The sequence below is a fragment of the Dermacentor andersoni genome, chromosome 6 (genome assembly GCF_023375885.2).
Source record: "Dermacentor andersoni chromosome 6, qqDerAnde1_hic_scaffold, whole genome shotgun sequence".
Taxonomy (NCBI): domain Eukaryota; kingdom Metazoa; phylum Arthropoda; class Arachnida; order Ixodida; family Ixodidae; genus Dermacentor; species Dermacentor andersoni.
In genome coordinates, this window is record NC_092819.1 from 133049149 (window position 1) to 133074431 (window position 25283).

At 47.3% G+C, this 25283-nt stretch overlaps 1 protein-coding gene across 1 annotated transcript in view; it reads left to right on the forward strand.

The window, feature by feature from the left end:
- LOC126523552 (probable thiopurine S-methyltransferase) overlaps window positions 1-25283 on the forward strand; it is a 46224-nt gene that overhangs the window by 15047 nt on the left and 5894 nt on the right. Inside the window, exons 4-5 of the mRNA XM_055066762.2 lie at window positions 12762-12814; window positions 22301-22375. Coding sequence (XP_054922737.1) covers window positions 12762-12814; window positions 22301-22375 — 128 coding nt within the window. The remainder of the gene's footprint in view (window positions 1-12761; window positions 12815-22300; window positions 22376-25283) is intronic.

Sequence of the window (25283 nt, forward strand, 5' to 3'; positions counted from 1 at the left end):
CGCTCGTCTTCAGTCCTTCAATCCTTCCTAACTTCCTCGAGAGGTCTCTCATAACTAAATTAAACAGGAAGGGGGATAGGATGCTTTTTTGCGGGGTGATCTTGTTCCCTAATTGTATCTCTTCTGAGCTGCGGCTCTGAATTTGCCGGGTTGCTGTTCTGTCTTTCAGAAAAAAGATTTTACGTAGGCGAAGGTCCTCTTCCCTACGTTAACATCTGAGAGGCCGTCGAGGATGGCCGAGTGGCTGACATTATCAAATGCTTTGATTAAGTCTATGCCCAATATTGCTCTCGTATCATTGGTCTTTTGTTTGTCTATAACATCGTGTTGCAGGATATTTACCATCTCGTGGGGCCAGATGCTGGTTTCTTCCGCGAATAGAGTTTGTCACTTCTGAATTCCCCGCTCAATTCTTTTGGCTAGAAACGAGTTCAGGGAAATTGGCCTGAGATTTCCCATACCCGGAATTTTACCCTTATGAATTAAAATGATGTTGGCGTGCTTCCAGTCTTTAGGGACATCCCCGATTTCCCACATTTTGTTCAAGTAAGCTATAAATCCAACTATCGAGTCGACGTCTAAGTTCCATAGCAAACCGTAGACGATGTTTTCTGGGCCAGGGGCTGTGTTCCTTTTGAAGTCAAAGAGCGCGGCTTTGACCCCTGCTACTAGAATGGATTCGTCCAGTAGCGGATTCTCCGCTCCCTGATATTCTTTATCCGCTGCCAGGCATGCGGGGCCTATAAACATTTCTTTAAATCGGTCCATGAGCTGTTCATCGGTTCCGTCAAATTTGTATCTTCCATTGATTTGCTCTACATTGGCGTGGGTTTTAGTTTGGTGGGGCATATGAGGTGGCGCAGCAAATGCCACTTGTTGGGACGTTTCATATTCCTGTCTAGCCCGTCGCATTTTTGATCCCACATTTTCTCTTACAGTTCGAAAGCGTAGCTCTGTATTTCTTTATTGTGCTCGGCTATTTTCTTCCTTAAGTTCCGGTTCCATTTCTGGCGCTTTAGCTTATTCTCGAGGGTTGTTTTTCGGTGATCGCTGCCAAGGTTTTCGCCCATGTTCTTCCAAGATGTATTGCCCGTCCTGTGCCCCAGTGTTACGTCCATTGTTGTGTCACAGGAGATGCTGTTACCCGTTCTGGTTGGCTCGTTCGAGTCCGTTAGTAGCGAGAGTCCTGTCTTCTGAATCGCTTCCCAGAGCATTCTACCTTTCCTTGCGATTTTGGTGTAGCCCCATTCGTGATTCTTTGCATTAGGGCACGATTTGGTTGCTCTCAGCGCTTTATTAAATGTGGCCTCGAACTGCGCCTTCTTGTGACGAGGGGGGCGGTATGCGTTCAGGACGAATATGCTTCTGCTATTCTTTTTGCCGGTAAGGACTTCTACGAGTACGACCTCCACTTCGTCCGTACACGCGTCGTGTTCAATTACCGATATGTTATTCTTAACTAGGGTGGCTACGCCCTACTCTAGATTTATCCCCTCTCCCACTGTCGAATGTGCGGTGCCCTGAAATTTTGACTGGAGGTTTCCCACTTTCTTGTAAGGCCACGGCAAGCGGAGGCTCTCCTTGATTTAGAGTGTACTTTGCAGCAACGCCTTTTTCTGTTTGAAGCTCCTGCAGTTCCACTGCCAAATTATAGTTCCTGTCCTGGCCATGATGAGGGAGACAACTAGGCTTCTGGGACCGAGGGAGGGTCCGGATTGGGATGAGCTCGTTCTTAGCCTCCTAGCACAGTCAGAAGTGCGTTCATATGGTTTGATGTAGCCTGGACTCTCTTATCTATGACAGCGCTTTAGTTTGGCTAGCATGCGTTTTTCGTGTTCCCTGAGGCGTGCCTCTAGTTTTTCTTTAATTTTTTGTTGATCTCTTTACTTCTCTTGGGTAGAGTCGTTTCGTGCTCTTCGGCCTTCCTTCTTGCGGTGCCTACCGTTTCTACCACCATGCTGCCCTCGTCCTGCGCTTAGGGGGGGGGGGGGGGGGGGGGCTATTCTCTGAACTGGAGTAAGCGGCCTTGTTGGCGCCGGCTGCCTTGGTCCCATGGTTGGGTTCGTCAGCAGCCAAACTTGCGCTTTGAGTTGATTTACTGTTTCTGTTGTGGTTTTGATTATTTCTGTGAGTTGGCAATTTTCCTCATCTCTCTTTTCTATGTCTTTCCTGAATAATTTGGCCTGTGCCTTTAATTCTGCTGTCCTGCCTGAAGGCCCGGCCAGTGGGTCTGGTTGTCCCTGGGTGGCGGCTTTGATGCTCTTCGGTCCCTGGACTTGGGTCGCGGCTTTTTGGCCGTACGCGGTGGCGTGACCCGTGTTGTCGGCCTGCTTCTGCCCGTGGTCACTCCTCCTTTGTCTTGTTCGACCCTGGCCTCGGTCCAGGCCACGTCGCGTAGGCTAACCTAGTGGGGCTTCCTATAGAGTTCCCTGCATGTCGGGTCGCCTAACCAAATCTTCTTCTCTCGAAGGAAACACTTCGACTCGCAGGTGTGCTCCACCGGCTGATTCCTTAGCCCGCAGTCTCTGCAGCGGGTGCTTGTTGGACTGGGCAGACGTCTTGTCTGTGTCCAATCTTGTCGCATGCGTAGCACACGTCGTATTCTTTTCTTGTATAGGTGACATGGAATCCACTGACTGAAAAACTTTACGGCCTTCGGTACTTCCAGATCTTTGAAGCTAATGATGACAGATTCGGATGTCCTCCCTAGTCTTCTTACTGCTGTATACGTATGGCTCCATGGGTTGTCCAACGCCTTGCGTATTTGCTCTTCCGTCAGCTCTAGGTTGAACCCGTAGAAGACGCCTTTGCCCCTTCGGGCATCGCCGGGAAGGCAGTCATATCGATACCTTCTTCGGCTCGGATGCTCTTTAGTTTGACTAAAGCTTCTGCCGTTACCCTGTTCGGGGTTGATATTATGGTCGTTTGGTTGTTTTCAGTTGTTTTGTTGAAGACAATGTCGTCTTCTGCCATGGAGGGTAGCCCGGCCACCTCAAGGATGCCTTTCCGGCGAGAACCCGCTGCTTCTTTTTCATGCTGCTGGTTCCTCCTGCTGGTGATATTTCTAGTTTGTTTTGTCCTGCCAGGACATTATTATGTTACAAGAAACTAATACAACACCCACCGTAAACGGATACACGTGCCAGGAGAGCGGATGCACCGCAACCCTCATTAGCAACAAATAGTCACCATAGCACACAAAGGAATTGAGGACACGAAAATCGAACACCTAATAACAGACATAATACCCAAAAAGAAGCACAAAGCTAAAAGCACATTTATAGTTAATCTATACAGTCCCCCCAGGCAGAAAGACGGCGACTTCGGCAAACTCTTTTCAGAAGCAAACAAGCTAGCCAAGTCAAACACCCTAATAACTACGAGGGATTTCAATACTAAAAGCCCGAGCTGGGGATACCAGAAAATAGAAAAGAAGGGGAAGCAAAAATGCATTGCGGCAGAAAACATAGGCTGCGACCTCTTAACGGACGAAAATCAGCCAACGCGCCAGGGTAATCGCGTTAGCCCAGACACCTGCCCAGATCTTACATTTGTTAAAGGAGCAAAGCAGGCAGAGTGGGAGAACCTGCTGGAGAACCTAGGCAGCGAACATTATGTACTGAAAACCACAATGGAAGCGGAGAACGTAACAAGAAAAATCGGCACAGCCCGTATCACAGATTGGGACGCCTTCCGTAAGCACTGCGAACAACTAAAAAGGGAAATCACCTCGATAGAGGAATGGAACCAACAACTAAAATAGACACAAGAACTCTACACACAGGAAATAGAACAGAACAAACACCGGAGGTGGACCGGCGGCTACTCGGGCTATGGAAGGCAAGACGCAGGCTCACAAAACGCGGGAAAAGACAGAAGCTAAACAGGAAACTCAAGAAGAAGATAGCAGAGGTCACAAAGAAGGCAGAAGAGTACGCAACACAGCTGGCCAGGCAAGGGTGGCAGCAGTTCTGCAGCTCACTGAACGGCACGCTCAGCACAGCCAAGACGTGGCGCATACTAAAAGCACTCATGAACCCAACCAAAGCGAAAACAGAAAGCGGCAAAGCAATCCAGAGACTGGTTCACCAGCACGAAGGCTCCAACGAGGAACTACTGGAGGCAGTGCGTGTAAAATGCTACGTCAAAGACAATCCCAAAGGCTACGACGGGGAGTATCTGGGGACAGAGAACCCCGACATGGACAGACCGATTACGAGAGACGAAGTTGACGCGGCAATTAGAGCGACAAGAAAAAACACAGCCGCGGGTGCCGACAAGATCAGAAACTCCCTAATACGCAACCTCAGCCACGAGGCGATAGATCAGCTCACAGCATACCTCAACACACTGTGGGCAGAGGGCGCGATACCGAAAGAATAGAAGCACGCTGTCGGGGTGATGATACCTAAACCCGGCAAAAAGCTTCAGATTGAAAACTTGAGGCCCATCTCACTCACCTCGTGCCTGGGTAAACTCTACGAAAGAATAGTCACGAGAAGAATCCAACACCACTTGGAGGACAAGGAGCTATACCCGCACAGCATGTTTGGCTTCCGGGCGAACCTGTCAACACAGGACGTCCTGCTACAGATAAAAGAAGAAATCATAAACACTTCACCCAGAGCAGGCGAAAACGTTATCATGACCCTAGATATCAAAGGGGCCTTCGACAACGTTAGCCACCAAGCCATCGTGGAAGGACTGAAAAACGCCAACTGCGGCAAGCGAGTCCACGACTACGTGAGGGCTTTTCTGACCAAACGCACGGCAACGGTGGGATTGGGGGATCTGCGAAGTGACGTCTTTACCACCCCACGCAAAGGCACGCCGCAGGGCTCCGTGATCTCACCAATACTCTTCAACATCGCAATGATCAGACTGGCTCGATGACTCAGCAAGATTGATGGCATCCAGCATGCAATATATGCTGACGACATCACGGTCTGGGTCAATCGAGGCTCCCTAGGACAGAAGCAAGAAAAACTGCAGGAAGCGGCCGAGTGCTTGGAAGAATATGTCAGAGAAAGGGGACTGGCGTGCTCCACCGAAAAATCAGAAATCCTGAGAGTGGGAAGAAACCGCACCAAGGAAGAACTAATAGTAAAACTAGAGGGACGAAACATACCTGAAAGGAGCATGATACGCATGCTAGGCATGTGGATTCAAGGAAGCAAGAAATGCAGCCACACAATCAGCTTACTCACAAAATCGACAGAACAAGCCGAATGATAACGAGGGTATCTCAAAGAAGAAGCGGAATGAGAGAAGGAGACACAATCAAGCTGGTCAGAAGCCTGGTGGTCAGCAGAGTCACGTACTCGCTCCCGTACCACAACACGACCAAGCACGAAAAAGAACAGACGGAAACGCTACTAAGGAAAGCGTATAAGACTGCGCGACATCTGCCAAGAAACACGCCCAACAATAAACTGTTAGAGATGGGCCTAAGCACCACCTTCGAAGAACTCACGGAAGCGCAGCTTAATGCACAGATCGCCAGGCACCAGCAGACTGCCACCGGCCGCAAGCTCTTAAAAAGAATAGGGCATAACATAGACGGAATATAGGATCAGGCAGCTAGCATCCCAGACAGCGTTCGCCAGACACTGGAGATTAGCCCCCTACCGAGAAACATGGACCCGAATCTCCACTCCGCCAGCAGGCAGGCACGAGCAGATAACGTGGAACGAAACCTAGCCACGCTAGAAAACACAGTGTACACAGACGCGGCAGTATACCCATGGGACCGCAACACTAGAATGTTTAGAGTCACTGCAGCAGTGGTAAACCTCACAGGAGAAGCAATTAGCTGCGCGACCCTGATAACATGTACGGTAACGGAGGGGGAAGAAGTCGCCGTAGCTCTAGCGGCGGCTGAAGGTTACCGCAGGAACAAATCTCTGATAATTCTAACAAACTCCAAAGCAACATGCAGGAACTACATACAAGGCAGAGTTAGTAAGGAAGCACCGAGAATGCTCCTGGAAAAGAGCCTCCTAACAAAAACATAAAACATAGGATCTTCTGGATACCGGCACACACCGGGAAAGAGGGCAACTCAAGGGTGGACAGCCTAGTTCGCGAACTCCCGCACCGAGCAGGGCAGTCGGAAACTGTAGACGCCCCCTTAACGGTGGAGCCGACGTATGTGAAAATACTTAACCACTACAGAGGAAGCCGACTTAAATACCCCCCCCTCAACACATCGCTCACACAACACGAGGCAGTCAGCTGGCGAAGACTGCAAGAAGGCACGTTCTTCAGCCTGCACACACTACACAAAATCTTCTCTACCCAGTACAGGGATACATGTCCGTCGTGCGGGGCAACCCCCACGTTATACCACATCACGTGGGAACGAAAGCGTAATTTCGCATTCCATAAAGTAAATAACCCAAGTGCGGAACAATGGGCGGGTCTGCTCACCAGCAGTGAGCTCGCAGCCCAACGGGCAATTGTGCAGCACGCCTGCAAGGCAGCAAGACTCAGCGGTTCCCTGGAATAGGGGCGCCGACCTTGTGAAGAGGCGAGGACGCAAGACACGAAGACACCGGCCCACCGCCAATCTCTCTGAGATATAGAGCAGTAAAGTTTTTCCATTCCATTGCTGCTGGTCCGAGGATAATTTTCTCTGTGCCCGATGGCAGGCAAACTTGAAGCTTGTCTACCGTCCTGTCTGCCATGGCCTTGTTTTTCTTCAGGTTTAAGGGTTTTCGTTCCCTTCTTGATAATACTTCTTCCACCTTCTCCTGCGGGGCGTATCTGCCGCCAATGGAGCGTGGAGCGGCACCAGCTCTCTTGGATTTCTTCTTTATCGGCGAAAGCGCCGACGTCCATCTTTTCCCCTTCCTCCTCTCCTGCGTGGGGATGTCTTCTTTCTGCATGATTTACATCCGAGGACGTTGGCTTTACGTCCCCTCCGGCAGTTGCCGCAGCTGCTGCGGCTCCGTTTCTTCGCTCTTCTGCCGGCGCCTTCGCCGATGCTGGAACCGCTACCTGTGGCTGCGTCATGCTTGGGCCGGCGCAGAATCTGTGCGAACTGCTACGCCGTTGCGTTCCCTCGGCGTTTCTCTCTACTGCCGGCGTCTCCTCCAACGCTGCAACCGCTGTCCGTGGTTGCACCATGCTTGGGCCAGCGCAGCAGCTATGCGAGCTGCTTCGCCGTTGCGTTCCCTCGGTGCTAGTGTTAGCTGGCGGCGTGGCCGCCTCAAAAATTCAAACTCTTGCAGAGATTACAGAGATGGTCCTACTGTGATGATAGCAGTAGTTACGTGATCCCCTGGTGCTCGCGCTTCTTGTCGTTCTTGGATTTTCAGTGTAGGACTCAAATTTCCGAAGATACGGACATTTACGTCGGAGCACGATGTGAACGCGACTTCTCTACATCGCGCCCCCTAGCGTCCTCTTCCCATGGGGACCGCAAAGAAAATTGGCAGAACGGCTCGAGTGGTACGGTGAAAAGCTCGCAGGAACACGAGCGCGCGCTAGACATCGGTGGACTGGCATGACACGCCTGTACGCGATCTCCGCCAACAGTCGCAGAGTGCCGAGGGCGCCACGCGATGCCCCTGAAACAATGTTTTACCACTTATCCGTAGTCCGTACTTGCCATCACGTGGGCAATTCTATTGACCAGGATAGAGTAGAGTTTCTCCTCCTTTGGAAGCGAACATGATCTGCCCGCCTTGCGACATTCATTACAGCAGACCACCGCATGGCCCATGCGGACAATGTAGCGCGCGCCCAGATGTTGGCCCGCGCCACGTCTGCAGACGGCCTTATCTGCTGATTGTCGCATCGGACAGACGCGGCTGGGATATCCGTACGAAGCGCGAAATGTGCACGTATGCATGTGCTATTCCTGAATTGCAGCGGCTGGTGCCCAGCCTTCCGTAATTCGTCGGCTCTTTATGAACGCGCGCTACGCTGTAGGGTCTACTTACAATATGTGCGAGAAATTACCGGAACCTTGTTTGAAAGACACGCGAATGGCGCACAGTGAGGGGTCGAGTGCTGAGGCCGGATTGTGCGCATTTATCTGGGCGATTAACTTAGAGTAGAGACGTCGGAGTCAACATTCGCATGTTTCACGTGCAGCTTTCTTAGCCACATCGATGGGCATGGACGTTTTTGTCCCTAGGTTGCTTTTGAGTGCCTGCCATTAATCAGTCCATGGATGCTTGGTTACTGTGGTTTCTTGTGAACCAAGATGTCAGCAAGCTGTTCTTTTACAGGATCGACATTTGATTTCATTAAGATAGGGAGGCCGATTGCAGTTGTGGTGGTCTGTACTATTAGCGTTAGGAAACTGATGTAGGCATGGTCTTGCGTAGTCGGGGTGTTGTTGGCGTCTTCATTGAAGGCAGGCACCAAGGCCAGTGCAGCGTCAAGAGTCCCGGCACCAGGCGCCGCCACAGCGCTCGGAGGCGTGCCCCCGCGGGCTTCAGTGGCCTACGACGCCACAGGCGCTGCTGAAGGAGCAGCACCCAAGCAGTGCACGGCGCCGGGTGCTGCACGTGCAGTGCCAGCTGCTCTCAAAACTCATGAGCACGGCAACACTGCCTTGCCGCCACTGCATGCACGTCCGGATATTCCTGTAATAACTTCCTCAAAAACTCCAAAATCTGGGAACGGTGACTGTTTGCAACTTTGCAGTTGAAGTTCAACAGGACATCGGTGATCTGTTTTTGAAAATCCTCCGCCCCGTGAACGGACGCTGTCAACCCGCTAAAAACACCAGTGCGCTTGGTCAGAGTTGCCTCGCGAACAGCGGCATCCCGCATGCGAGCGCCGTGCCTGCCCAAAGCGACCTGCGTCTCCTTCGCACGGGGGTCATGTTCGACATTTGGTGGTATACGGTCCTTATCTGGTTAGAAGACCGATCCGTCCGAGTGCGGTGAATTTCTCGAGGAGACAGAAGTGCTCCCGGACGGCGACCCAACACAAGGCAGCTTTGCATCAGCCATGGCCCAAGCAGTGGGCATGACTACATTTCCGCTTCTGCCACATTTCCCGCTACTGCCGCTGCCGATAGTATCGCAAAACAAGCTGTCGTCATGGCCGTCATCGGGAGAGCGGACCTGACTGTTGGTCCCCTCGCTCCCACTCACTACACGCTGAAGTTGCTGCTCCGAGGGACTTATTCAGCCGCTGGCTGTTGCCTCGAAGTCGTCAGACCCTTACCCCACAACGTCTACGCTAAATAAACGGGAAAAAATGGGGAGGGAGGGGGAAGGGGCACAACGTACATATAGGACAGTTTTATTTCCGCTTCTTTTTCATAATTTCACGAAATAGTGGTTTTATGTGCAATGTTCTAAGAGACTTCACTCACCTGTTTGCCTAGCACCATTTGACAATTACACGCAGCTTCGCGAAGCTATGCTCCACGTCTTGGAGAATTAGCCCAATATGTGCCAAAGCAAGCTAGACGATACACCACCTGTGTCGGCTAATTGGCTTCTTCACATGCTGGGCGATTTTTGGTTAACGTCGAGCGTCAATTGATAGGTCATCATTTCGTAACTTCTTTGAACCTCATTGTGATACCAATCGCGAAGTTCCACGGTAAAAAAACGCAACTCATTTTACTAGATAAGTTATGTGGGAAAGCTTGAAGCGAATTGTTTGACTTAGTGTTTGGACATGCTATTAGAAACGTCTCAAGGATTACCAATGTGCACAGCAAGTTTGATGACTGACCTCTCTCAGCAGAAGTAATCATAAAACCCCGACGTGTAAACATTCCATCAGACGAGGATGAAATAATTATTGTGTTTATTTGTTCCTCAAATGACTGACTGAGCATCTTGAGTAGTTAACTTTTTTTGTTCTTCCTTCGCTTTTTCTAACCCGACGTTCCCAAATACCTACTTTAGATAGCAAACCAGAATCTTGTATTTCGTTAACCTTCTTGCCTTTCCTCTTTCTCCCACTCACCCTTCCGACAAGCATACTGCACACCTTCAAAGTTTAGGTAAAGCACAATAAATTAAATCACAAAACTGTCACGGTTGCAATTTGAGGTCTGAAAAAATAAAAACAGCGGGAATGCTACCTCGGCAGAGCCATTATCTGAGAGGAGGCCGCCACTTTGCCTGAATGCTTACCATCTGTATATCTGTACATCTGTATATGGACCACGAGCTTAACGCGCTTGCAAGTGCAAACGAAGCTGCAGCGCGCGGTGTCAATAACGTCGACATACCTGAACAGTCGCGGACTGCCGCTCTCACCGGAAAAAAGTGCAACCATGGCATTTACACGGAAGTCGATGGCCTGCTACCCCGTTATGATTGATGGGAAGATTATACCTTCAGTAACCCACTACAAGTTTCTTGGAGTCATCATCGACCGTGACTTATCTTGGTCGAAGCACCTCTCTGGATTAAGAAAAAAGCTGGACAGCTTTACTCAGATCATTCGACATATGTCTGGAAAATCATGGGGGCCATCCAAGTCATCTCTTCTGCAGCTCTACCAGGCACTTTTGTTGGCTACTTCCGCTACAGTGCGCCTGTACTTTCTCGGATTAGTACAACTGCTGTACGCACACTTGAAAGTGCTCAGGCTCGCGCACTGAGAATTTGCCTGGGACTACCACGATGTGCGTCTACTTGGGGCACTATTGCAGAGGCACGTGCGTGCCCAGCTCGAGTTTACCTGCAACATGAGCCATTGCGAGTGCATCTAACGCTACTGACTAGACACAGGAATCATTTACTCACGAACGTCACAAGCGTACGGCCTGTGTCCGCCTACTCAGAAGCCGTGTTGTCGCAGCAAGACTTATTGCGTCGGATTTCCAACTGTATGACATACCCAAAGTTTCACTCTGGACGATGGCAAAGCCAACGGTGAGACTCTCAATCGCTGGAATAACGAAGAAGTAGAAGATGCCGCTTGCTGGGCTCAAGCATTTCGCGCTATCATACATTGCTTACATGTATGGATATTACGAACATGTTTTTACAGATGGTTCTATGACACAGGCCTCTTCCACGGCGGCCTACACGGTGCCAGGAAAGGGGATCGCACAACGGTTCAAGATAGGACACAGGACGTCGTCTACATCAGCTGAGTTGACCGGAGTTCGAGAAGCAGTTCGCTGAATACTGCAACAGAGTCTCCAGAAGTGGACAGTGTTCTGTGACTCAAAACCAGCATTGCAACTCATCAGCAATTATATGAGTGACAGAACCGCATATAGTCCTCTGGTTTATGACATCATGTCTCTGCTTGCTGAGGCGTCTCATTCCGGGCATACCATCATGCTGCAGTGGATTCCTGGCCATTGTGGAATAGCTGGAAACGAACAGGCTGACGCAGAAGCAAAAAAGGCGCACACTGACGAAACTATTATAAAAATTCATTTTTCGCAGTGTGACATTAACGCCTTGCTCCATACCTCCCTTAAAGCTTCTACGGCACGACATTGGGACAACCCTGAACATCGACAAGAGCGCCTCCATAGACTTGACGCTGGATTACAATTCCGGCTTCTACTTCGGTTGCGGAGAAGCCAGGAAACACTCATTCATCGATTACGGCTGTGTGTGGCATACACCAACCAATACCTTCACAAGATTGGACAAACACGGGACCTTGAATGTAGCGTCTGTCACACTCTCGAGACAATAGCTCACGTACTTTGCGTGTGCCCTCAATATGCGCCCGAACGAAGAACACTCAAATCTACAGTTGACAGCTTGTACTCCCGCCCCTTTTCAGAAGAAAAGCTTTTGGGCGCGTGGGGGAGTGTTCACTGTGCCCAACGTGTCATAAAATCACTTTTGAACTTTTTAAGTGAGACTGCTTTAGACGATCGCCTCTAGAAGCTGTGAGACGTGCAGTAAGTGCGAAATGTGTTTGCGCAATATCTTCTTGTGACAAGATTATTATTTGTATGGATAAGATTGCTCTTACGTGTATAGCGTCTACAGTGCGCATCCGCATATAGGGCAACGTGTATATAGTATCTCATTGTACCATAACATAACCACCCGCCACCTACCTTTCCCTGTATTTCCCCCATCCCCTTTTCCTAGTGAGGAGTAGCAGGCTAGAGGCACGCTCTCCAGGCCGACCTTTCCTCCTTTCTCTTCATTAAAATCGACTTCTCCTCTTCGTTAGATAATTTCGCTCACGGCGCTTTAAGGAAAATGAAGGGAAGAGTAATGAATGAGCAGATAACAGATTTTTATGCAATATTAGAACGTACGGACATTCGATAGCGTAACATCATAACTATTGCCAGTGTAGAACCAAAATGGCACAATGAGCCAGTTAGCTTTTTGTGAATGACGTATGGTACAGTTATTATATATGCCATAAAGTGGGGGGGGGGGGGAAGTTGGAACCAAAATGGACTTGTTAATGCGAAGCACTTTCTATGAAAGAAATAAGCACTCAATTGCCAACGAAAAGCCAAGTGCGGTATGCTACGAGTTTACGGATAAACATGTCGTTTCAGCAATGAAACCTGAATATTCATGTCGTACAGGGTTATCGTAAAACTCACTCCGCACTCTTTTCAATTGAAGAAAAGAATAAATAAAGAAACATTGAAATTATTTTTTCGTAATGATCCAGAGTTCCCGTGGCCTGATGTGAGAGGTACTGTTTCCGTGGAAATAAAAGCAATATCGGTGGACTTGTTTGTAAGGGAGGTATTCAGGGTAATTTTAATGGCCATGTCATAATTATGCTGTACCATGACGGAACTTTTTATACGTTTTCTTCCTCCCTTTCATGGGTAGACTACAGACCATCGGCTGCAAGTGTTTATCTGCAACATATTCAACTTTAAAAGGTAAGAAGCTTGAATTTCTTATTCATCTCTTCTTTGGAGTACATCGGACACGTTAATAATTTATGCTCGTTAAGAAATAGACAAACACATCGCCCTTACTATTTGTTCCTCTAGTTTAATGAAGAAATAATTTTCGAAGTTTATCGAGAAACTAAATTACTTTTCAGTATTTATCTTAGCAGGAAAAGCGCAGTTACACTTCAAACTTTATTGTCATCGAAATGCCAATTCAGGGAGAGCCACATTGAATTTGCGTAGAAGAGGGATGGAATAAATGTCGGTAAATTACGTTCTAAGCAATAAAGTGAAAAACTGTATTTTCGATAATTAGAAGCAGTTCCATGCCCTGTAGTAAATCGTTTGCGTTGCTTTCTGTTTGTCTTCCTAGAGAAATTGTTGGAGATAAAAGACGGTGACGATATTCAATGTTCATCTTGTCGAATTCCTATCACTGTTGAAGCCGATTTAGCCGGTTCACCCCAACTATTCTGAAGTCATGTGGCCTAATGTCACTGGTATTACTTTAAACAAAAGTTAGTGGTAATTTTTCTGAGGCTTGTACATTCTGTAACATAGAAAATTATTAGCGTTGATGGGCATGGAATGACATTTTCTGTGTCTGTTGGTCTTGAGCGCACAAAATTAGGTCGAGGTTGGCATAAAACGTTTGAATAATTTTTGTGAATTCAGATGAAGACAAGTGCTGCAATATATTATTTAATCATTAGCTGGCGCCTTGAGAAAATTAATGTAGTGTATGAAATAGTATTATTTTTAATGATGTAAAACGCCGTTACACTTTTCCACGCAGACGATGAAAACACTAGGTGTCAACGTCCACTTGTTTTTTGTATTCCTAAAGCAAAATGTAATCGCGCGATATTTGACAAAATGCGAATTTGTCTGGAAGAATTTTGTTAGGAGTTAACATTAGTTAGTGTAAGGAGCAGTAAATGTGAATATGTTTATGGCCATATGACTAAGCATTGCTGCTCTCCAACTCTGTGACAAAGCAACGCAGGTGATTTTGACCTTCTTCTACACAGTCAAATATTTAAGTGTTGAAAGACCTGAGAAAGGTGTAATACCCTAACCATGGTTAAATAGCCGCGTAAAAAACGCCATCCTACACTCATACTAGTAACAAACATGTATTAACGGCAACAGCCAGAGTCCCCTTCTATGGATGCCCAGAGTGACCACTTGTTACCACAGAGTGACCATGCACGACTTCCCATACATAAACTGTAGTAAAGAACAATTATTACAACAAGAAAGTAGTATACTTCTGATCGTTAAATATTTTTCTAAAATATAAAAAACTATGCTCGACAATCACAATGCTCCGGCTAAGTTGCCCTTCAGCGTACCTCAGAATTGTTTCTGAACTTTCTCAGAAAAGCTTTCATGAAAAGGGTTTTCATCATCATCAGCAGCCTATTTTATGTCCAATGCAGGACGAAGGCCTCACCCTGCAATCTCCAATTACCCCTGTCCTGCGCCAACCGATTCCAACTAGCACCCGCAAATTTCCTAATTTCGTCGCAGCACCTAGTCTTCTGCCGTCCTCTACTCCGCTTCCCTTCTCTTGGTACTCCTTCTATCACCCTAATGGTCCAACGGTTATCTAATCTGAGCATTACATGACCTTCCCAGCGCCATTTCTTTCCTTTAATGTCAATTAGAATATCACCTATACTGGTTTGCTCTCTGATCCAAACCGCTCTCTTTCTGTCTCTTAAAGTTATGCGCAGCATTCTTCATTCCACCCCTCTTTGCGCGGTACTTAACTTGTTCTCAAGCTTCTTTGTCAGTCTCCAAGTCTCTTCCCCATATGTCAGCACAGATCAAATGCACTCTTTGTATACCTTCATTTTCAACGATAACGGTAAGCTTCCAGTCTGTAGTTCACAATGTCTGCTGTATGCGATCCAAACCAATTTTATTCTTCGGTGAATTTCCTTCTCATGGTCAGTGTTGCTTGTGATTAGTTGACCTATGTTAACGTACTCCTTCACAGACTCCGGAGGCCGACTTGCGATTCTGAACTCTTGTTCCCTTGCCCGGTTGTTCATCCTTACCTTTGTCTTCTACATATTAATCTTCAACCCTACTCTTACACTCTCTATGTTAAGGTCCTCAATTATTTGTCGTGACTGGTATGCAGTGTTGATGAGTAGCACACTGTCATCGGCAAACCGAAGGTTAGTGAGGTATTCGCCGTCGATCCTTACTCCTAAACCTTACCTGTTTAATAGCTTGAATACTTCATCCACGCACGCAGTGAAAAACATTCGCGAGATTGTGTATCCTTGTCTGCATCCTGCACTATGCTGAGATCAGCAGAAAGCATGAAATCAATTTCATTTCTTGTTTTATCATTAGGGCTATTCCAGGTTCATTTTCTGCTGCTACGTTTCCTAAAAAAGGTGTTCATTATTCTCAGCTTATTCCTTTCTGCGAATTCTACCAGCACCTCTCCCCTAGCGTTTCTAGAATTGACGCCGTAGTTGCCAAAGTCCTGTTCACCCGGCTGTTTTTTCCCCACTTTGGCATTGAAGTCACCTGTTACTACTGTATACCGCGTTTGCACTTTTCTCATCGGTAATTCATCATCTTCATAAAACTGATTTACTTCCTCATTGTCATGACTGGATGCTGGAGCGTAGGGTTGTACTACTTTCAATCTATACCTCTTATTAATTTTGCTTACGACTACTCCTAGCCTGTGAATAATGCTGCAGAATTCGTCAATGTTGCCCGCCATGTTCTTAGGAATTAGGAATCCTACCCCCCATTGCTTCTTATCAGGAAGACCTCTATAGCAGAGGAGGTGGCTGTTATTTACCAATGTATAAACCTCACCAGTTCTTCTAATCTCACTAAGGCCGATAATATCCCGAACAACGTCTGATTGTTCCCCAAAGAGTCCTGCTAAGATAGCCTCACTCGACAGCGTTCGGGCGTTACAGGTTGACAGGGTCAGTTTCCACTGGCGGCCTGTGCGGACCCAGTGATTCTGAGCACCCTCTCCTGCGTTACAGGTCTGACCGCCGCCTTGGTCAGGTGCTCCGCAGCTGCTGGGCACTGAGGACCATTGGTTAATTGTCGATATCATCATGGAGATTGTGGCCGAATACTGTACCAGGGCGGCCCATTCCTTTTCTGGTGTGGGAGGGTCTTTGTTCAAGCTTAGTGGGCCTACCTAATTTGGTTGTACCTGGATTAGTATAGCCCGACTTGCTCTCGGCATCTTTCGCCGTGTCAGGCGTCCCTTCAAGCCTGCAGATGCAGTGCATCTGCAGGCTTGGGGGTTTTATCGGCTCTCAATAATCTCGCTAATTTGGCGCTTGTGGGAAAAATATGGTAAATGTGTCTGGAAACACTTAGTTAATTGGCAGAGCAGTAATCCTGTTCTGTTTACTCAAATGTTATGAAACCACCCTGCACCGAAATACCCGCGTCATTGATGGCACGTAAACAGCGAGGGGTGGCGGGGGAGGTGATAGAAGGAACTTCCAGTACTTTTGCGCTATACACTTTGAGAGTTTAATAAATAAAATATTTTTTTGTTTGTTTGTGGAAAGTGCGTTCTGATCAAGAAGATTTATTTCCTTTTATAGATCCGTGTTTTTCACATCGGGATGATGGATGCGTATCATTTAGGTGCCACAAATACACCACTTGTATTAATTTACTTCTAGGTAGTTCGATTACTCCTGATCCAAGACATTACCGAGTGACGTTCTACATTTGACGTTCTCATTGTCCGCATCAGCATCTCGGAGAGCCCGTTTATAGAAAGATACGTCCATGATGCAATAGAAAATTTTCGTCATATCGTCGAAAATTTATTGCACTTGAGAGCTGACAGCTGAATGTACTTTGTTTTCAACTTCGATGAACCTAAAAAAAGAACAGTAGTCTCACTTGGGGGAACTATGGTTTGCATATTATTTTATTTGGCTGTCTGAGATTTGTGACCAACTACTCAGCCACTTACATTAGGCTATTTGCATTAGGCAACTTACATTAGTTCACACTATGCAGGGAAGACAAAAAAAAGTATCCGTACAAAAGACCAATGCTGGCCTGAATAATCATTCAATAAGTTTCATGGACTGCCGCTACAATAAAAAAAATTGTACCGGAGGTCGCTATCTAAACAAAGAGATTTAGAAACAACCTTGGCTTTGGAAATTCGTACAATGGGTTTTATGACACACACTTGCGCACAAATCTCAACATTTGACAGAAAGGTATCACCAGTAAAAAGGCCTTCAGAGCCTCCTCATCAGCTGCTCATTTAGCAACCACCTAAATGCGCATATTCTGCTGCAACATTGATCAACATTTTTTTCACATGTAATACATACAAAAAGATTGTGAAACGTCGGGAAAGTCACCCTACTTATGACGCTGAATTAACACTAAAGCTATTACTGTAGCTGAAAATCACCAATGCCCATATCCACTACAAAAATGTAACCTTATGCCCCTATAGAGACTTCGCAACTATCCAGAAAAAATAAAGCAAAAAGCTATAGAAATAACAGTTAGTGTAAGACCATCGTTTGGAAAATAATATTGTGACAAGGCGTGAGACATTCATTCAGAAGGCTCGACGTGAAAGCACTGGATAGGAAGAGGCCGCAAGACCGAAAAATAGTCTTCCTCTTCTTACTCTCCCACCTCTCCTTCCCTTCGGTTCAAACGCGCCGTTACACTGATCTTCGCGCAGATGAAGCCCGCTGGGCGAGTCAGGTCGCCTTGCGCTTGGTGCATGGCATGAGCCTGGCGGCATGCGTTGCTTGAATCTAAGAACGCCGGCCGTTGATGATGAGGCGCGCTATGGCATAGTTCACCTCGCTGATACGGTCGAGTATCACAATGGGGCCATCATTGTGTGACAAAAGCTTTGTGCACAGACCGCGCTTTCGTACTGGGCTCCACAACCACACTAAGTCGCCAGCGGTATAGGTAACGGGCCGGTGGCGGCTGCGGTATCTTACATTTGATGTAACCTGCGAAGGTTACATCAAGGCTAAGATACAGCAGTACACGACCAAGCCTACAAGCCTCTTCGGCTGGACAGAGTGTCTTAGCTATATAATTGTTTTCAGTAGTCGACAACGGGAGAATAGTGTCTAGACCACGAGATGGACATGCCTACAGAAGAAAAGCGGGTTGTAGCAAGTGGTCTCGAGTCGCGCAGTGTTAAAAGCGTATGTCACGAATGATAGAATGCCGTCCCAAATTCCTGTGATGTGACGCGACATACATTGTAATCATGTTGGCAAGCGTTCGGTTGGCACACCTTGTTATGCCATTGGCTTGGGGGTGGTAATACATCGATTGATGGAGGGTAGAAGCACACAAGCTTGTAGTTGTTCAACAACATCCACAGTGGACTTGCAGCCACGGTGGCTGATCATCACCCGAGGCGGTCCTCGCCGGTCCTCGCCGGAGGATGATGGAGTGAAGCAAGAAAAGAGAGACCGCTGCAGCAGTGGCGGAGGGTATGGCTATCGTCTCACCGTAACGGGTATGTTAGTCGACGCACATGATTATTTAGCGGTTACGCAAGGAGGATAGGGGGAAAGGGCCCAGGAGATCAATGCCAACCTGCTCAAAAAGGGAGCTTGGAGGCAGCAGAGGCTGAAGTAGACCGGCAGGCGCCTTGCTCGCACGGTTATGAAGTTGACTCGTCGTGTAGCTGGCAACGCGTTGTTCGGTAAGATGACGTATTTTATGGCTAATAAGAGCGTTGTTTAGTCCGGTACAGAATCTGCACCGATCCCGAGTGGCCTAAGGGTGTCGTCATTGTGCGTGATAAGTAAATTAATTAAATTATGGGGTTTTACGTGCCAAATCCATGTTCTGATTATGAGGCCCGCCGTAGTGGAGGACTCCGGAAATTTGGACCCCCTGGGGTTCTTTAACGTGGACCTAAATCGTTAGCGTGCGCCATAAGCAGAATAGATGAACGGCGGCTCTCCGGAACCACTAACAGTAGGATGCACCACTTCTAGAGTAGTTCCGCTTGCATAGTAAGGTATCCCGAAATTAAAAATGGCGTGCTATTGTAGAATTTCACGTGGCGGCAAAGCCCGGCAGTAAACTCGTGTCCTTAGGCTGCTCAGTCTTGAATACATTGCTGTCGGGAAAGGCAGATGCCAGGGAAGCAAAGTAATGGTTGAAGTTGTGAGTGTCGCAGTCTGTGGAAATAAATGGCATCCTTGAAACGCAGTCAGCGTCAGAATCGCGCCGGCTTGTCTTATGCGATACAGTGAACTCATACCTTTTAAGCCTAAGGCCCTAGTGCGCAAGTCGACCAGATGGAGCACGCAAATGCACGAGACAACAGAACGATTGGTGGACCGTGACAACTGTGACGTGCTGGCCGTGCAAGTATAACCGAACCCTCTTAACTGCAAAGATTACGACAACAAATTCCGGTTCGACCATTGTATTACGCTCTGGCTTGCTTAGAGAGCGGCAGGCGTAAGAAATGACGTGTTCTCTGTCGTCGAAGCGTTGGCAGAACACAGCACCAGTGCCAGATCGCTAGCATCTGTATGCATCTCGGGTGTTGCGGAAGGCTGAAAGTGCCGGAGATTAGGTTGTGACGTGAAAACGAGCTTACGCTGTCGAAAAGAGGCGTCACACTTGGAAGTTCAATCGAAGGATGCGTCGTTTGGTAGAATATATGTCAATGTTTAGGCCACCAATGAATAAAGCCGCCAAAAAGTAAAACACAGTCCCAAGAAAGTGCGCAGCTCCTCACAGACCGTAGATCTTGAAACTCTCCGACGACCTAAGTGTTCTGTTTATCAGATTGGATGCCACGTTTATCCCCAAGATGACTTTACACCAATGCTTGCCGCTCACCGAAGTGACCCTTCCTTGCCTTCAGAATGAGCCCAGCTTTTCTCTACACAGCTGCGGACAGCATCGATGCGTTTATTGTGTTAACTTAGAGTGCGACCAAAAATTACAATGTCATCTAGGTAGCACATGCAAATCTCCCACTTTAGGCTACGCACAACCGTATCCATAATGCGCTCAAAGATTGCGGGTGCATTGCAAAGCCCGAAAGGCATTGCATTGAACTCATGTTGTCCAGCCGGTGTCGCAAATTTTATTTTCTTGTCGTCCGCCCGGTCCATCGGTATCTGCCAATAGCCTGAGCGCAAGTCAACCTAACAAAAGTATGAGGCTGAATGGAGCGTCGTCAATAGCGTCGTCAATCCGCGGAAGTAGATAGACATCCTTTTTAGTGACTGAATTTAGGCGTCGATAATCCAGGCAGAATCGCCATGTTCCATCTTTCCATTTAACGAGCGTCACTGGAGCCGGCCAAGGACTGAACGACTCCTGAAACAATATTCATTTTTGAAACACTTTGTGAAGTTCTTCATTGCTTGTCTTATCTTGCATTCTGCTGGGGAGACTCGGTAAGGCTTTTGTCTTATTGGATGTGCCGTACATGTGTAGCTCCTCTGACTCCTCGGAGCTCTGACTCCACGGACTCCTAGCTCCTCGGAGATTAAGGAAGCTTTGGCATACTGTGAAAAGTCGAAAGCGCACAGGTGTCTTGGCAGAACATCGGTCAAGGGACGGCGCTCACTAGCACTGAATCATTTGTTGAGCATGCAAAGAATACAGGAGTCTGTAGATCCAAGGTTTCTCACCTCGCCTGAAGAACCTGCATCCTTCAGTGAAGCCACTGTCAAGTGCGCATCTATTTCGAAGGCGGCGAGTTTTTCAAGCCGTCAGGAAGTATCGCAGGCTCCCCTGAGTAATTCACAGTCCAAACAAGCATTTCCAAGCTCCACTTGCACTGGGCTGTGGGGGCTCACAATGTTCCTTTTTGCGCAATCTGAAAGAATGGGCTGCACAGTGGCATCAAACATAGGGTGTGTAGTGCTGACGCAAGCCACTGGAACAGAGAAAACTAACAAGGCAGGCTCTGTGGTATCTCCAGAGACGTAAAACGCACTTTCGTGACAGAGGCTGCTGTCCTCCTGTAGTCCAAATGGAATGTTGCCAAGCCCTGACAACTCCCCAGTTCAACAGTAGCGGCATTATGCTTCCAAAAGTCAAGGCCTAAAACTACATCATGTGACCCTCGGGATATAATTAGGAATTCGGTAGTAAAATGTCGACCACCTAAATATACGTCACCAGTTCACGCACCAATAGGACGCAAGGTTTCGCCACCCACTCTAAAGAACATTCCTGCTTGATCCCACCGAAACATCGCCTTGTAGCGTAGCTTTCTTTTAAAGACAATACTCATTACTGAAATACTGGCACCCGCTTCCAACAATGCCATTGCAGGCACCTCATCAAAAAGTATGTGCACCTTGCTCCTCAAATAAAAGCGGAAGGAGGTATATCTCTGAACAGCGAATTTTCAGCAAGCTCGCTAGTTTTCCACGGGAGCGGCGGTGAGCGCCACAGTGGTGATTGGGAACAGCGTGTCCAAGGCGCCAGTGGTGCTGTCAAGCTCCAGGCAGATGCCGCTCAGAAATTCACGAAGCTTCATTGCCAGAAACCACTGCCTGATGTCGTTTCAAAGGTGCGGCAATGTCATATCATGCCCGAAACCGCATTCAAATTATCCTTGCCAATGAGGATATTGTAGACATTCTCTCCGATCCCCTTGAGTCGACGGCCAACTTTGTCTTCTTCTGACATACGTGCGTTTACCTGCTTACACAAACTAACGATTTTTTCAATATATGTGGTGCAAGTTTCACCAGCAAGTTGAGTCCTTGGGGTGAAAGCCAGCTCAGAAAGCTTTTTTCTTGGCAGCGGTGTCATTTCTGCAACGAAACATTCCAGTTTGTCAGGGTGTCATCATGATTTTCGTACCAGGAAAATGGGGTGTCAGTTAGCGAGAACTTATTTGTAAGCTGTGACTTCGAGTCCCGTTTGTTGCTCTTGTTCAAGCTTTCGTAATGTGTCATTCATTGATTGACGACTTCCCAGCTTTTCCTCCCCAAGAGCGGGGTCCCCTATGCGAATGGTAAGGACCAAGACGTGAGGACGTCGAAGCACCTTTCTCAGTGGGCATGTCGGGTAGCGATGGCGGACGGCCGGCAAGGCCACGACTGTGTCGAACACTTAAACAGAAAGGTTCTTTTGTCAGACGTGGTAAGCATCACTGCCATCGGAAATGTTACAAGGCGTGAGGCGTTTATTCAGATGGCTCGAGGCAACAGCACTGGATGGGACAAGGCTGCCAGACAGACAAACAGTCCCCCTTCTATTCCTTTTCTTCCAACTCTCCGTCCCTTCTGCTCCTTAAGTACATACGCGCCATTACATTTTAACTTATTAGACTGCGTGTAAATATTCCCTACGTAAATTCAATTAATAAAGCTAGCAGTAACAGTGCCAAGAACATTCTTCAAGAAAAGCAGGCTCTCATCCTTCTGTTTTTTGTTCAACCTTCTATATTTACCTTTTTTGCTGCAGGGAGTGCGCTGGAACTATGGACATTGTTTGGGATAGATCTGGATTCACAGCCATGAGAATCGAGGACCGTGCCAGGTAAAAAAAAATACTTTTACTATGCTCCTACATACCAAAAAACTTTGCGACAACAGTACAAATATTTTGCAACATCTTCAAGTTATTCGTTTTGGAGGAGCTCGCGAATACACAAAATGATTCTTTAAAACTCAATAGACGCATTAAATATACATTGTTGAAACGTAAAGGATTTTTGTCACGTTCTAGTTACCGGTTCCTGTAAAGTACCCAGTGTTCGGATGTTTTACTAAAGGCGTACTAACAGCCAGTCAGCTACAAGCCTGGGAAGTTATGGGAATTCTTATTCTTCAAATAGCGGTGTGAGGAACGTAGTAAGAAAACGTAGCCGATCTGTCGTAAAGGCTGCTGTGAAGGCGTGAGTCAAGCAACACTGTACTGCGTGCTTCAGGGGTTTACACTGTTTTGTCAAGCACAGCAAAATGTCTCTTGCTCTCGCTTCTGCAATGCCATTATGCCGCGTCATCGAAAGAAGCTAGACCCACAAACGCTGTTCGCTGATACTGCGATGACGAGAGCATTCTCAGTAATGCATAATTGCTAAGTTTGAGTTAAATAAATGAAAAATATAAAGGTATGTGATGTCAAAAAGACATGAGAGCCCTGTCATATTCGCATTGCACATATCTGCGATAGCTGCGCGTGTCCTCCCAGATCGCAGTGGCGTGCTGCATAGCGTATTCAGCCACGGAGCCACAGGGTAACGCAACGAGCCCTTTCACCAGCATGACAACCAACTTTTGGCCTGCGCTTTGCCTTTTTGGCTTCTGCGCTGAGCATCTTTCAGCGCGCTAGCAGATACGCAAGGAAAGAGAGAAATCCGGACATTGGTGCGATAACTCCATTTAGAGTTGAAGGCTTGGAAAAGTTTTTAGGCATGACATTTGTGCGACGACATCGTTTAAGATATAGCAAGGCCGTTGTATGATTCATTGGGAAAGTGCTTTAGTGCCCCTTTGGGGAGCATCAAAAGCAGTGTTACAGCGTTATCGCATATTTATTTTTGCCAGTCTATCAGGCTTGTATGGAATATAGGCTATGCTGATCATCTCACAAAAGAAAAATACATAAATACACCACAAAGAAAGACGATTGATCCTAATTCAACATTTCAAGCCCGTTATCAGAATTAGGATCAAACTCCTGGGCGCTTTACTTGAAAAGGTAAATACCGTAATTTCACTATTTAGGCATCTAAATATTAAAAGTAAATTATGGGGTATTATGTGCCAAAACCACTTTCTGATTATGAGGCATGCCGTAGTGGAGGACTCCGGAAATTTTGACCACCTGGGGTTCCTTAACGTGCCCCTAAATCTAAGTACACGGGTCTTTTCGCATTTCGCGCCCATCGAAATGTGGCCGCCATGGCCGGGATTCGATCCCGCGACCTCGTGCTCAGCAGCCCAACACCATAGCCACTGAGCAACCACGGCGGCTTATTTATGCTTCTAAATATTGCCTCAAATTATTATAATGTAGGTGCGTAAAGTAATGTAGGTGTATAATGTAGAAATCATTAATATTTGGCGCCTTGAAAACATTTAGAAATTTTCAATGCTATGTTCTTGAAACACCGTGTCGACTCATTTCTGACATTGTCAGTCTGTGTCTGCTTCATTTTGGTAATCTCGGCTTCTGGTAATCTCGGCTGCCTCAGTCATCTCCCGGACCAGCTGGTCATTGTGTTTCTTTAGCACTTCAGCACGTCTGAATTCTGGGAGATAACTGAGGCCGCCGAGATTACCAGACTTCATGACCAATGCGTTGGCACGCCGTCCTTATTACTGACAAAAAAAAGAACTTGAGCTTTTGCACGTACGACCACTATCTTGAGTGCAAAAAAAAAGAGAAAGTGCGTGTTTCACATGATGTGCGATCACATGTCTGCGACACGTGAGGTCAATGATATAAGAAGCCGTGTTTATTTCAAATAAACGTTGCGGAAAGTCAGCGCTTGTGGTGTCGTCATCTCGTCTCGTGTCTGGTCTACGTTCTGCGCTGTATACACCACGATGGAAAACCAACAAACCCAAGCTGCTATTCTAGCGAAATCCCATTGTTATCACGTCTTTGTCGTCAGGCCTTCACCCTCGTTTCCTCCTCGTCACTCCACCTTCCTCGTTCCATTATCTCATGCCGTTGTTGACACGCCATCATCATTGCATGTTCGTCGTCATTCCAGCATCTACACAGGGCTGTCATCATGCCATCGATGTTATGCCATTGAAACCATTTTAGCATGGTCATATTATTGTCCTCATGCTCTCGTCGTGGTACCATCGGATTGTTCCTCTATCAGGATCACTTCGTCGCAATGCGGCCGTCGTCTTACCTTCGTCGTCCGTCCAACATGATCATGATCCTTACGCGGTAGTCATCGTCGGCGCCATTTCATCGTCGTAGTGCGAATGTGATTAGTGCATCATCGACATGCAATCGTCGCCATGCTATCGTAGTCTTTGCAGTGTAACTTGGGGTAGCTGCTCGCATTGTTGTCAGGGCGTTCCCATCATATAGTTGTTTTCACACCAGCATTGTCGCACCATTCTTGTCAGACTGTTGTTGTGATCTCACTGTAATTATTTTAGTGGTGTCATCACATTAATGTCCAGCCGTTTGTCCCATTTCGGCACCGTAATCCATTTTGTCACGTAGTTTCGGTCATGCAATCGTCGTCATACCATTGGTATAATTCTAGCAACCACATCTCTTTGTCTTCACGCCGTCATCGTCGCACCATTGTCACCATTATACCATCCTCACCCTGTGGTCGTGATACCAATGTCGTTACACCATCTTCATAGTTATCTTGTCATCGTCATGTCATCGTCATCCTTCCATGGTTGTCTTTGTGGGGGTTATTCCATCGTCTTCATTCTCCCGTATTGATTTTAGTGCCGTCATG